The following is a 14,092-nucleotide window of genomic DNA, read 5'->3' on the forward strand; positions in this document are numbered from 1 at the left end:
GTTGATCAAATGGCGTCTGGATGAACAAGATGGTGTCTGGAGAGAAATATGATATCCATCACACACCCTTTTTCTAGCTAAAAATAGTTTACCTAAGGGTGCGTTCACATGTAATGCTAGCAATGCGTTAACAAATGCAGTGCTAGGGAACGAGCCCCGGTTATGTGTGAGCAGTGTTACACCACAGGGACGTGGGAGAAACAGGCCAGGGCCTTCATCAGCACATAAACTCACACCAATCCGATATTTACAAAAGAAGGAAAGATCTCCCAATGGCTGCACATTTCTCAAGAGAGGTCAAAACTATTGAAGATTTGCAGACTGAGGTTCTAATGGGACATTTCAAATACAGAGGGAGAGGAGAGTAGGGGATGCCAGGCTATATATGGATGCCAGGCTATATAGCAGAGATTTGATGCCAGCACCAATAAGGAGGACGCTGGCCCTTTAAATTCCTGAAGAGCCGGGCGTGCGCGCCCTAGCATCGTGAGTGCGCGGCCTCGGCAGGAAGCCGGCATGGGACCCAGATCGGATCGTCGTGGAGTCCGGAGCCAGGTGAGGTGAGTATGGACCTCGGGGAGTGGGGACCGCGGCAGCACAGCGGGACACGGGTGCCCCCGCAATCCGAGACATGGATCGCGGGGTCACCCGTGACAACCCCCAGATGGATCTCACTTGAATCGCAACTTATATACCCAGCATCCTTGCCGAGCCTGTTCCAGATGACAGGTCCCCTGCCCACCTCACTACAAGCCACTTCCCCTTTCTCACTACACTCTTTAAAACTTTGGCGTTCCATTAGATTCCAACAAAAGCTACATTCAAACCCCTCTCCTTTACTACCATTGTTTAATAACCCCACCTTTCCCCCAGGGATGAAACGTGGGGTTTCAGGTGGTCGGAGGCAAAAGGCATATCCCACATTAGACACCTGATGTCTGGGGGCAAAATTCTAACTAGCAATGAAATTGCTACTAAATTTGAAGTCCCCCCTTCCGAACACTTTTGGCTCATTCAATTATTACACTTTGTACGATCCATACCCTGAAGCACTGTCACAGACTCCCGAACAGCATTCAAGAGAATTTGCCTGAATAACCCGTTTGGTCAAGGGACAATTTCCCTCCTATGCTCAATCTTTAATGCCTCTCCCCAAGACATCAAGTCGCGATTTATGGATCAGTGGGAATCAGATTTAGGCTGTGTCCTTGCCGAGATGAGGACATTGTTGCTCCACTGTAGCAAAGGGCAGCCAGCGGGTATAATTGAAAGAGACCTCTCTTAGGTTACTACACAGAGTGATTATTACATTCCCGACGTCTGATCCCCACCTACCCACTACCTGCTTCAGAGGCTGTAATGCCCTGGGTCATATGGCCCACATCTGGTGGCAATGCCCCATAGTGGCTGCTCTGTGGAACAACATTAAGACCCTTTTCCGCTTTGTATGAGGTAATGTAACCAGCAAGGGTCAAAAATAAAGCACATCCATTGACTCAGTTTATTGGCAACTAGAATTTATATAGCAGCAAAATGGAAAACAGAGTAAACCTATTGATGTTGTTCGAAAGGATAGAGGTAACCAGGAAAGACACACTACCTGTACTTGGTACTTGGAACCCATGGATCACTGCAAAGGGTTCACATACCCTTGAGAGGACTCTGATTTTGTCCCCTCAAGGACATTGATAGATTATACATGGCTCATCGATATGTATGCTTGTTACCACTCTCACCTTTAGCGACCACCTATACTGATCTTGTCCTAACTCCATCATCAAGTTAATCCAACCCTTTGCCCTCCCCCTCCCTTTTTCCCCATTCATTTGTTCAGTTTGTTTATTACAGTTGCTGATTATGCATCACTCTGAAACCACTTCTATGAGATACCTCTGTGAGGGGCATATGTTATGCCATGACCTATTGTAAGGCACAGTTATGCTTTTAATTCAATAAAATCTTGTTCAAACTAAAGAGATATGGCAAGCTTGGCAAAATAGAAGGGTGCTAGGTTGAGTTTTCATCTTTTTTTTCGTGTTTGTTTAGTTTTTCTCTCCGAGTTTTCCACGAGGTGGGGGGGGGGGGGGTAGGGAAATGAAATGCTTGATAATTATATATTGATGCATATTGGCTTATTTGTATTCAGAGTTTGGCTAATTTAATATGTATTATTTATTGTATTGCCTATGTATTTTTCTATTGATATTCTGTATTCATATTTTGTATTGAAAATAAAATAGATAAATATTGTTGTAGGAGAGGGCTCTGCATCAGCTGCATCCTAAATAAGGTGCTCCATACCGCTGAGACCCTTAATATGGCCCTTAATATGGTACCAATAACGATGAGCAGGACTGTACCTGTCTTCCAGAGGCTGGTAGTCGGAAAATGCTGTAGTCTCCTGCATGTGGAAGGCTGTAGTCAAACAAAATGAAACCTGGAAGAAATGATTTTGGGGACTGCCATCTTCCTAGGCTCTAATACCAGCATTTAGTGATAAAAAAAACAAACAAAATAAACAAACAGGGGAAACAGCACACTCGAGGACGAAATGCGGAGGATGCAAGCAGCTTGTTGGTCCTAGTCAATGGGGGATATTTATCATATGCTGGCGCTCGTGCGCCAGCGTATGATCGCCCCGCCGCTGCAAATTCGCAGCCCGATACATGAAGAGGCTTCTGCCTCTTGATGTATCGGGCTGCCAGTTGCGCAGCGTTTATCCTACGGCAGGCAGGATAAAGGAATGAAAAGTCGCCGGCAGCAGAGATTGCGCAGGCGCGGGGACAGTAACGCCCCGCGCCCCCCCCCTTCACGCCCCACTGGCGTGAAGGTGGCGGATTGGGGAAAATAATCGCAAAAGCTAGCAATAAGCTAGCATTTGCGATTATTTCAGGGCCTCTGCGCCACTGGCGGTGCGCAGAGGTCCTGATAAATATCCCCCAATATGCGGAAATAAAGGTAGATAGAAACCAGAGCAGAACACAATAGTAAGGTGAAGCTCGACACAGTGGGGCAGATTTATCAAACTTACTGTAAAGTAAGAGAGTGCAGAGTTAGACTAGACTATCTTATAATGAACAAGATTCATGGAAGAGTCTGATTCTGGATGATAAATCTGGCGTAGACTGTTCTAGTCGTACTTTGCACCTCCTTTTAGTTCACATATTTTACGCTAGGGCATGCAGACAAAATCCTATCAAGTAAGCATTATTTTTGGCGCACAGACTGTTGGGTTGTAAGCCGCGCCCCTCTTACAGGTCACACTCCTTTTGCCATACAAGCCATAAAAATGCCTAAAAACTGAATAAGACCCATAATATATATGGTGCAGTTTTTATGTGCAAATTATGACAGAAATCTGTTGTAAACAGATAATAAATCTGCCCCAGGGTATTTAATCACTGATGCAACATTTCAGCTGCCATGCAGTCATTTTTTTTTTCAATAAAAGTTTATTGCACAATATAAACGTTAACATGTACAGTCATACATTGTCTACATTATATTTTGTGCGTCTGTGGATCATCAAAACAGAGCAATATCAGATCAATAAGACTCGAGACATGTGTAGTTACGATGACTGCAAGAAAAGGGTCCACAAGGACAACCAATCTAAACTCTAAGGCCCCTTCCACACTGGCGTTGCATTTCACGTCAGGGTGCAATGCGTGAAAAACTGACGTTTTTGGCTGCGTTTTTGTTCCATTTTTCCTTGGAGTAATTAGCGTTTTTGCGTTTTTCACGCGCGTGTTGTTAGCGTTTTTTTGCGTTTTCAGTCAATGAGATACGCGTGGAACGGTGCGCCCAAAATAGCATGTGAAGAACAATATATATATTGTTCTTCACATGCTATTTTGGGCGCACCGTTCCGCGCGTATCTCCCGACAAGTAAGCAGATGTGCCGAACATCTGTAATCTATTCTGCACTGTGTTCTGCACTGTGTTTTTCTCTTAAATGATCCTGTGTTCACTGTGTTCACTGTTTTTATTCTATTCTTCACTGTTCTTCATTGTGTTTTTTTAATTAAATGATCGTTCTCGAGTAGGGGAAATACTGTTATGCTGGTCACCTAGCAACCCTTACGTTTAAAACGCATTGCACTCGCATTGCACTTGCAATGATTGCGAGTGCAATGCGTTCTTGATGCATCTCCATAGACTTGAATGGGGCGTGAAAAACGCGCGTGACTCGCAAAAGTAGAGCATGCTGCGATTTTGACGCGCGTGGGAACGAACGCAAGCACGCGCGTGAAAACCAACGCTAATGAAGAAAGACCCATTGAATACAATGGGACAGAGTGCAATGCAAGTTCTGCGCGTCAAATGCACGCGCAGAATTCGCGCGTGAAAAACGCCAGTGTGGAAGGGGCCTTACTCTTACTAACACAGGAACTAAGAAAGTAAATAACTTGTCCTAGTTCTAAGTCAGACAAACAATGAAGCATAGACCAAATACACGCAGAAGACACAGAAGGTGTAAGGACACTGGAGGGTATAGGAAGAACAGATAACATCCTAGTGGTCAGAGATAAGAATAGGGAGTGGTCACCTGGAAACAGGAGCCTATCAGAGTCTGCTGGCTATCCAGGCTACAAACTGTTGGGAGCTCGGAAGTCTATCCATGGTGACCAAATTCTAGTATATCTTGAAATCAAGGTCTACCATGTGATCCATGGCTCTCATCTCCTCCATTCGCATTATATGATTAAGGGCTTCCCGCCCACTGGGCCTTACCAAAGATTTCCATAGTCTGTGAATAATCTGACACTGAGAGGCAGTGCCTCAAGAAGCCCTTCTTAATGGAGGGCATGGAGCTGGGTAGCATAGATAGCAAAGCAATCTCCGGCTTCATGGGAATGGAGTCTAACCATAAACTGTTATATAGGGTGAACACAGTGTCCCACAAATCCATCACCCCATGTAGCATGGACCCCACAGCCTCATTGCACCGCCAACACCTTTAAATGGAACTGACCCCCACAGATCTACCTATTAAGGTAGATCTGGTGGTAGGTGGATTTATAGGACGTGATATAGATATAGGTAGATCCGTGGTGGTAGGTTCCCATTAAAAGACCAGTCTACTCAGAGGTTTCACTTTACTTTACAGCAGCCTAAGGCTGCAGTCACAAGTTCCACTAGTGGCGCGTTCATAACGCGACCCTAGTGCATAGGGGGCAGGCCTTGGCCCTATCGCAAATGCGTTTCCCAGGAAACGTACATGCGATCGGGCCAAGGTCCACCCCCTGTGCACTAGCGTCGCGTTATGAACGCGGTCTTATGCCTATGGCAGGAATGGTCTGGACCTGAGTCAACTGGGATCATTTATCAACCGGTCCGCCAGGGAAGATTATCTTTTTACCAATACTAAGCAGAGGAAATAAAATTCTTAAATTAACTCTGGTATAATAATCAGTGAAATTTTTAAAACAAATTATTCTCATGTAGTAGCAATTGTTGAACCATTTACATTTTTTGAAATAGGATCCCGAAGTGGCTACTATTTTAGATCGAGGGTGCAAATTTGCAACTAAAAAGCCAAAACACTTGGTAATATATTGGCACCCAATTAATTATGAGGATGTTGGAGGAGCAAGGAGCACCAAGGATAGCAGTGAGCAGAAGCAAGTTGTAATTTAAAATTTTCCTCCTTGGAACTTAGCTGAGGGATCTGGTAGGGGTTGAGGTAAAGTTTCACATACAGTCATGGCCAAAAGTTTTGAGAAAGACACAAATATTATATTTTCACCTGATCTGTTTCCCTTTGGTTTTTATGTGTGTTTGTCAGATGTTTTTATCACATACAGAAATACAAGTGCAATCATATTATGAGTAACAAAAGCTTTTATTGAGAGTTAGAATGAGTTAATGCAGCAAGTCAGTATTTGTAGTGTTGACCCTTCTTCTTCAGGACCTCTGCAATTCTTCCTGGCAGCTCTGAGTCAACTTCTGGACCAAATCCTGACTGATCGCAGTCCATTCTTGCACAATCAATGCTTGCATTTTGTCACAATTCGTTGGTTTTTGTTTGTCCACCCGTCTCTTGATGATTGACCACAAGTTCTCAATGGGATTAAGATCTGGGGAGTTTCCACGCCATGGACCCAAAATCTCTATGTTTTGTTCCAATCCATTTAGTTATCACCTTTGCTTTATGGCGAGGTGCTCCATCATGCTCGAAAAGGCATTGTTGATCACCAATCTGCACTTGGACGGTTGGGAGAAGTTGCTCTTGGAGGACATTCTTTATTCATGGATATGATTTAAGGCAAGACTGTGAGAGCCGATTCCCTTGGCTGAGAAGCAACCCCACACATGAATGGTTGCAGGATGCTTTACAGTTGGCATGAGACAAGACTGGTGGTATAGCTCCCCTTGTCTTCTCCGAACAAGCTATTTTCCAGATGTTCCAAACAATCGGAAAGGGGATTCATCAGAGAAAATGACTTTACCCCAGTCCTCAGCAGTCCACTCCCTGTACCTTTTGCAGAATAGCAGTTTTTCCCTGATATTTTTTTCTGGAGAGAAGTGGCTTCTTTGCTGCTCTCCTTGACACCAGGCCTTGCTCCAAGAGTCTCTGCCTCACAGTGCGTGCAGATACATTCACACCTGCCTGCTGCCATTCCTGAGCAAGCTCTGCACTGCTGGTAGCCTGATCACGAAGCTGAAACACTTAAGAGATGGTCCTGGGGCTTGCTGGTCCTTCTTGGGCGCTCTGGAGCCTTTTTGGCAACAATGTAACACCTCTCCTTGAAGATGCAATAGATTGTTGACTGCAATCTTTCTAACTGCGATACTTGTTAGGCCAGTTTTGTGCAGTGCAATGATGACTGCACGTGTTTCTTTAGAGATAACCATGGTCAACAGTAGGGAAACAATGATGCCAAGCACCAGCCTCCTTTTAAAGTGCCCAGTTGTGTGATTCTTACTGAATCATGACAGATTGATCTCCAGCCCTGTCCTCATCAACACCCACACCTGTGTTAATGGAGCAATATGTAAAATTCCACCACATTTGGAATCCTTTTTCTAGCGTAACCCTTTCAAGACCAGTTTATTTTTCACTCCTCTCAGATTTGTTAATTTACAAAGCTATATGTTGGCTTGTTTAGTACCTACTACTTTTAATGTAGTAGCACCATTAAATATCCTGTGCGATGTACTGAAAAGCTGGTAATAAAATATTTAAAGGTGGTGGAATCAGCAAAAGACCATATTCTGATGGGCTTTATTCGTACTGCTTTCAATGTGCCGAAGAGATGACAACTCTCCGTAATTCTTTGGATCTGTTACGATCGCAGTGAAACCAAATTCATATAGTTTAGTAAATGTCTCAATACCTTAAAATACATCTAACACTGGGATAAGTTCTAACTTTCGGGAGGAGCGGGAATAATAAATGGAAATGGAAAACAGAAAAGTACTTAAAATTTTGGATCTGCAGAGCGGAATATTCAGGCAGTGTATCATGTTTAGTCGTGTTTTTCTGTTGGATTTCCGAATTATACCTTAGAGCAGTGGTTCTCAACCTTTCTAATGCTGTGACCCCGCAATACAGTTCCTCAAGTTGCGGTGACCCCAAACCATGCGATTTGCAGTAAAAACGAAATAAAATTGCAGCTCCGATGGCTTTAGGTGACCCCCGGTTTTAGTTGTTCGACCCCCGCTGGGGTCGCGACCCACAAGTTGAGAACCACTGCCTTAGAGACATCATCTTTGTTAAATTTTCCTTCCAATGGGATTTGTGATATAGTGTCTTTACTTTGCGTTTTGTACATTACGTTTTTCTAAGGTCTTTGAGGTGCTTTTTTTTTTAAAAAAAAAACAGCGATTGTGTTTTTTTTTTTTTTTTTTAAAGAGATTTGCGTCCCTGATCGAAGCTTGGAAAAGATGTAATCACATGCACAAACAGCAGCCAAATAAGAAAAGAACCTGAACGCCACATGTGTCAGCGAGCTTATTGTTGAGGGTCATACTGTACATGAGGAGGTTTATCTCCCAACTTCATGTGAATGTAGAAATGGTCAAGCATCCAGGTCTTGCTCAACTACTGCTACATCACTAATACGGGGAATACAAAAACCCTGTTATGAACGTTTGCCTAGGTAGGCCTCCGTCTGTGGAGAGATGATATATTAAAACACACTTTATTTTATGCAAAACTCAACCCCCACCCCTACAATATAAATATAAAAAATATGACCACATTTTAAGCCAATGGGCTAAAGCGAGACATAATGAAAACCCCATACAGACTAATTTGAGAAAAACACACACATTCTATTAAATCAAGTCATTTATTGATTTCATATGGATGTCTGAGGAGGCAAAGTGAGGGCTGGCTCCTCAAATCTCCTGCACCCTACAAAATTCATTTTCTGCTCCTCAGTGTCAGGTCCCGCATGTACACACAAACAGAAAGTGCCCAATCCCTCCCTCATACACAGTTTGCACAGGTCTAACTCTGCTTTGCAAAGATTTGTTTATGTCCTGTGCAACAGGTTAATGTTATGTTACCGCATCGTCTCCACTTGATCGCATCCCCGTTACAGTGACCTATGGGAGTGATGCACATCAGGGCTGGGTGAATAGTGGACAACCCCAAAATGGGAAAGAGACCTTGTCACCCAGTTCCCAAGTGCTTTATTGCACTTTAAGACTGTTCATTATGATCCAGAACCTGTTCTGCGCTAGTGTGGTGCAAGGCCCCTTCCAGCAATAGTTAATATTAAATTAAAAAAAAATATAGATAATAATTTGTCCTTTGTGATCCAGCGTGAATCCTGCCGCGGAGGATCCTGGGACTAGAAGCTGGAAAGAGTATGGAGTCCTGAAAAGGCAGGGGGGAGAACAAAAAAAAAAAAAAAAAACAGGCTAAGGAAGAGAAAATGGTACAAAGTCTCTAAGGAGGGGTTTTGGCCCTGCATCTCTGAGTTGTTCATGGTTCCCACAATGGAAAGGGTCCTATCAGGGTCTGTCCAAATCATCGTCACTAGAAGAAGAATTTGCTGGCATCATGGGGTCATCAAGCAAAGACAAGTGTTGCTGTGGGGGTTCATAGCCTGGTAAATCATCACCAAATGTAGGTCCTTGAATTCTGCTTGCAGAAGCTGCATGCAGAGAATGGAAACGGGGTAATCCCATTCCTCCAAGTCCAGACTGGTGCAGCATTCCTCCCCCTGTTCCTCCATACATTGCTCGCAGGGGATTAGCAGTGGGCTCTGGCCTAGGGTCCCTAGAAAAGGAATGAGAAGAGTCCCCAGCTGTGTGCATGACAGACGGAATAATGATCTTGGAAGGAGGACGTTTCTTCCTCTTTTTAGCAGATGTGGGAAGGTGTTGAGTGTCAAACGTAGAATCTGGAAGAATAGACTGAAAAGAGACACGGGGCATGAGAATTGGCATTCAAAATTCTTGTTTAAACATAAAAATGTGAAAGAGAACCAGTATTTATTAAATTGTATAAGAAAGAAAAGCCCTAAAAAACAAAACCAAAAATTTAACAGAACAATCATAGTAACCATGACAGTATATGGGGGTGAGGTGGGGTTATTCATTGAGGCTAGCAGACTCAAATTCAGAAAAGCATCCAAGTCTGCCATATAGTGCAATATGGTAGTAGTTCAACTAGTTCCTCCATACGTAAAATAAAGTTGACGTCTTAAATCCATTCTACTATCAGAAGGGGGGGGGGGGGGGCATATTGAGATTGTTCATCCAATACTTGGGAATGGCCGCTAGAAATTGGTGTAGCAAGCCCTTCATGGAAGAGTCTGGGGATCACAGAGAGAGAGAGAGATAGCCCAGGTGCAGATGGGGCACCATATCACCAGCCCAAACCACGTTATATATGTGGAAGAGCACCTCCTCCCCAGTAAGCGGTGATGGTTGGGCATGTCCACCACATAAGTAGCATGGAAGTGTAGCTCGGATAATGGATCCAACAAGCTGCAGGGACCCAATTTGCATTTTTAAAAGAGTTGCAGGATTTGAACTCAGGACCCTTGGCACCAGTGGCAGCAAGGACTCCCTGTCCTTTAGAAGTGTACTTTAGGGGCTTGCAGACTTGCTCATAATAGCAAAGCCTTCTCCCTTCCCTATCACTTCTGAGGCAAATCACAGATGAGGCTTGGTTTTGCCATCACAGTGAGGTATAGCATTTAACCCAATAACATGCATCACAGCAGGCAATACAAGTGGAAGCCAAGAGCCATCCTATTTAACTTCAATGTTTACTAAAGGCTTTAATTTTTGGTTAATGCAGAGCTCCGATTCCCTACAGTCATTTGTATTGTATGAGGTGTTGCAATAGAACTTTGTAACCCAATTCAAGCGCAGCAGGGAGGAGCTTGGCCCAGCTGCATTAATGTTTACACTGAAATGCTTGCAATAATCAAGTGCGTTGCATGTTGGAAATGCAACATACATGCCGCTTGCTCCAGGTGGCAAGCATTTCAGCATATAAACATATGCGATAGGGAGCCACACATGATTTGCGCAATAAGCACAATTCAAACACTCCCTGTGAACCCGGCCTGTGACTAGAAGCACCGCTGGCTTAGGTACCTTACCTTTTTACCATTGTGATGGTGGGATTGATGCATAGTTCCCCCGTGTCCAAGTGCTGTTGAGGAAGATTTTGATTTCTTGCTCTTTTTTTTACGTTTCCTCCGGTCTTCCATATACTGTGTGCGCACAAGAAAATATAAAGTATCCAAGGTGAATCCTTTACCGTATCATTACCATAACAGGTTTTAAAGAGGCTTAAAGCTACATTGATATCATTGGTTTGAGTGTCATTTTTCTAGTAAAAAAATTACTCCAATCATATCAGAACTCCAGGCCCATCTTGTATAACTTCTCATATATAAAGAGAATTGCAAAACTGTTTTGGAACCATTTGGCCTGTCCGTCGTCTTTTACGGTTAAATGCATATATATTACCAAAAAAAGGGTACGTTTCTGACACATGGTTGTAGTTTTCACTAGACACAGGTTAGATTCTTTATAATTTGCATAATACGAATTCTAAAAAGGGTCTTACTGCTAAAAAGCGGGGATCCACAATGTAGTCAGGATGCCTATGAAGCCATTCATGTAACTGACAGCGTTTAGGGGCTTCCTCCCCAAGGAGCACAGTGCCATCCCTCTGATTAACTACTGGAATTCGAGCATCCATGTCTAGATCCATCTGAAAGAAAGAAAAAAAAAGGCAGGTGATTAGACATTTTACAGCTCTCTACAAGTTATTTAACAGTTATACAGAAGTCTGGAGGGTTAATGCAAGTAGCTGGACCAGAACACATCACACAGGCTGATTACCATCTAACAGGACCCAATACAAGCCATAAAGAAAGTGACCACCATTGCTGCAAAGTCATCCTTGCCTTCATTATGAAGGCTTCTTTTAATAGAATGAACAGAGGAAGCAGCAGGCAAATGTCAACCTATTGTAGCCACTGATCTAATCTTGATCCTATTAGTAAGGTACATGATAGACCAACTTAAGCGTTGACAGGAAGGTAGTTTCTCTTCTCATTCCTATGACAGCCTTGACGAAAAACTCATTGGAATTAATGGAAAAACTGACTTCATGTCTAAACGTGATATGCCAAGTCTTAATGCAGGTCGCTTGATACAGCTGTGGACCAGAAGTTGACATAAATACAGGCACCAGTAAGAAGATTAAATACAATTTACTTTATATGGCTTTTCAATGGGAACCTACAGGGGTGTCCAAGAGGAAGAGGGGAGCTTTCCTTGCTCCACTAATAGAAAATATTTGAAGGTATATAATCTACATGCGTGCCGCACCTTCAGTATCCAAATGAGACATTAAAGTAACAGGTTTTTTTTACAGCTTTCGGTTCACACTGTTTGTCTGCATTTGTGGTCAGGATTTTACATAAACAGGGTAGAACGGAGCAACACAGCTCCCATAGAAATTATTTAGAAACAGTCAGTTCTACACGGTACATGTAAAAAAGTAGATTATAAGGGAGGATGAGGAGCCATATAAAGCAGCATACCAAATACATTTTAGAGAAAGGCTCCAGCATCGATCAATAAAACTAGTGCAAATGAACAGTGGAGCAGTTATCCAAGGCAAGTAAATCCCAACTTATATTATACACTACTTATACATCCCGGCAAAATGTTTTCCTAAAGTAGGTATCCAACAGAGGACACTTGTTTCATTGGAAACTTTATTTTATACAAGTAAATAATGGATTAGAAGATCCGCCATTCTAGCTGCAGTTTCAGAACAGTAAAAGAATTCCCAATCTCTGTGTCAGTGTGTGACTATGCCATAAGGTGGCTGGCTCTAGGACTTCATCAAGTCATCCAACTCCATTAGAGATTATGCAGAAAACAGGAGTTACTTACCGGTAATGATGTTTCCTCGTACCACGACGGCACCAACCAGAGAGAGGGATCCACCCCCGGGGACAGGAAACCTGAGCATAAAAACACGCCCCTCCTATCCTACCTCAGTGGGTTACAGAGACTTGGAAGAACCTTATTATTAGTATATCAGAAAAAACATTTTCCATGTAACCATAATTTTGACAAAATTATTTTATTACCTTTTTTATTTATTTTTAAAAAATTTAAATATCAATATTAATATTAATATTTATTTTATTTTTTGACACCCATGAAATACCACCAATAAGAGGTAGGAAAAAAATCACCAGGGTGGGAATATACCAGGTGCCGTCGTGGTACGAGGAAACATCATTACCGGTAAGTAACTCCTGTTTTCCCCAGCACCACGACGGCACCAACCAGAGAGATTTTCAGAGAGAAATATTTAGGGAGGGAAAAATCATAAGAAACACGCCCCCAGAGGAGAGCGCTTTTCTCTCCAAAGAGTTCAAGAGTACCCACCACATTTAACCGATAGTGTTTTAAGAAAGTGTGGGGGAGTAAACCCGCATGCTCCCTGACAATCCATCTCAATTATGCCCAAGATGTGGCTAGTGCTCGGGTAGAAAAGGCACGGATAGTTTCTGGGGCAGATTCTTCAGTTACTTCCTAGGTCAGATTCTATTTTTTATAAAGGTCTAGACCACCAAGTAAAAAGATTATTTTCTTTTACACCATACACATGATCTTAAGATATATTATAACCGAACAATTGGCCTCTAGGTAAAGAAAAACCTTCTTCCACTTCAGACTTTGGATTAGAAGCAAGGAACATAAGGAATATTCTGTATGACAAATGAAAAATAGAGGAGGCCAGTCCACAATACCTCCGTAACTACATAATTAGGCAAAACCTTTGCGAGTCGGAACATCCTACTGTGGGATCAAAAGTGAAACTGTCTTTTTAACCTAATCACCCATGGATTAGATGTCAACTATACTAACCAGAAAGCATAAGGTTTTTCCCCCCAGAGAAAAACCTGATACTAGAAAATAAAATGTTCCAAAATAACTTGAGATTTACATATGACGGACAACGGATTGATCTTCCATTTATATTAGGTGTTCCTAAGGAACACGTTAAAGAGCAACTTTGTTTACATTGTATCTCTTTTTTTTTTTTTTTTTTTGACAGTATATATAATAATTTATTAGAACCTCTTTTGGAATCCTGACAGCACCTTGCTTAGATTCCAAAGGTCCGACCACTAGACTCTCTAGTGAGGATTACAGCCTCTACCCTTCATGCAAAACACAAGTTGTAGTGATCTCAAATAAACTAAGACCGGGTAAGGCTGGTATAAAGGCCATCGTTAGAACTAGGAGGGACATGGGTGGCCTGCCGACTCAGATTAACTGGTTTATCTATTTTAAAACTTCCTATAAGAAGGTACAGCTTTTGCCCCTAATGGCAGATAGCTTTCTCTATATACAAATGCAGCATAGAGGAATGACTGGATATGAATGGAATATCAGGGTCCTCTCCCCTATTTTAGTATTATGTGATGTATATGATAGGTGGATGACTCCCTGACGTCATAGGGACTTGTGCACCTGTACACATTGTATCATAGAATGTGGAGGGACATGGGTAAATAATGGGGTTATTACACATGAATATATTTGATACCCAGATGGATGTTGGTCACTACAAGCTATTAAT

At 42.6% G+C, this 14,092-nt stretch overlaps 1 protein-coding gene across 5 annotated transcripts in view; it reads right to left on the bottom strand.

Annotated features, from left to right (window-relative positions):
* Nucleotides 1-8,278: 8,278 nt before the first annotated feature.
* CHD8 (chromodomain helicase DNA binding protein 8) overlaps nucleotides 8,279-14,092 on the bottom strand; it is a 50,640-nt gene continuing 44,826 nt past the window's right edge. For all 5 annotated transcript variants that reach the window (XM_072150027.1, XM_072149991.1, XM_072150010.1 and 2 more), the window contains exons 36-38: nucleotides 11,045-11,191; nucleotides 10,572-10,685; nucleotides 8,279-9,372 (exon numbers count right to left, since the gene is read on the bottom strand). In XM_072150027.1, the coding sequence (XP_072006128.1) occupies nucleotides 8,968-9,372; nucleotides 10,572-10,685; nucleotides 11,045-11,191 (666 nt within the window). In that variant the 3' untranslated portion in view covers nucleotides 8,279-8,967. The remainder of the gene's footprint in view (nucleotides 9,373-10,571; nucleotides 10,686-11,044; nucleotides 11,192-14,092) is intronic.

Source organism: Engystomops pustulosus, chromosome 1 (assembly GCF_040894005.1).
Source record: "Engystomops pustulosus chromosome 1, aEngPut4.maternal, whole genome shotgun sequence".
In the NCBI taxonomy this organism is placed as follows: domain Eukaryota; kingdom Metazoa; phylum Chordata; class Amphibia; order Anura; family Leptodactylidae; genus Engystomops; species Engystomops pustulosus.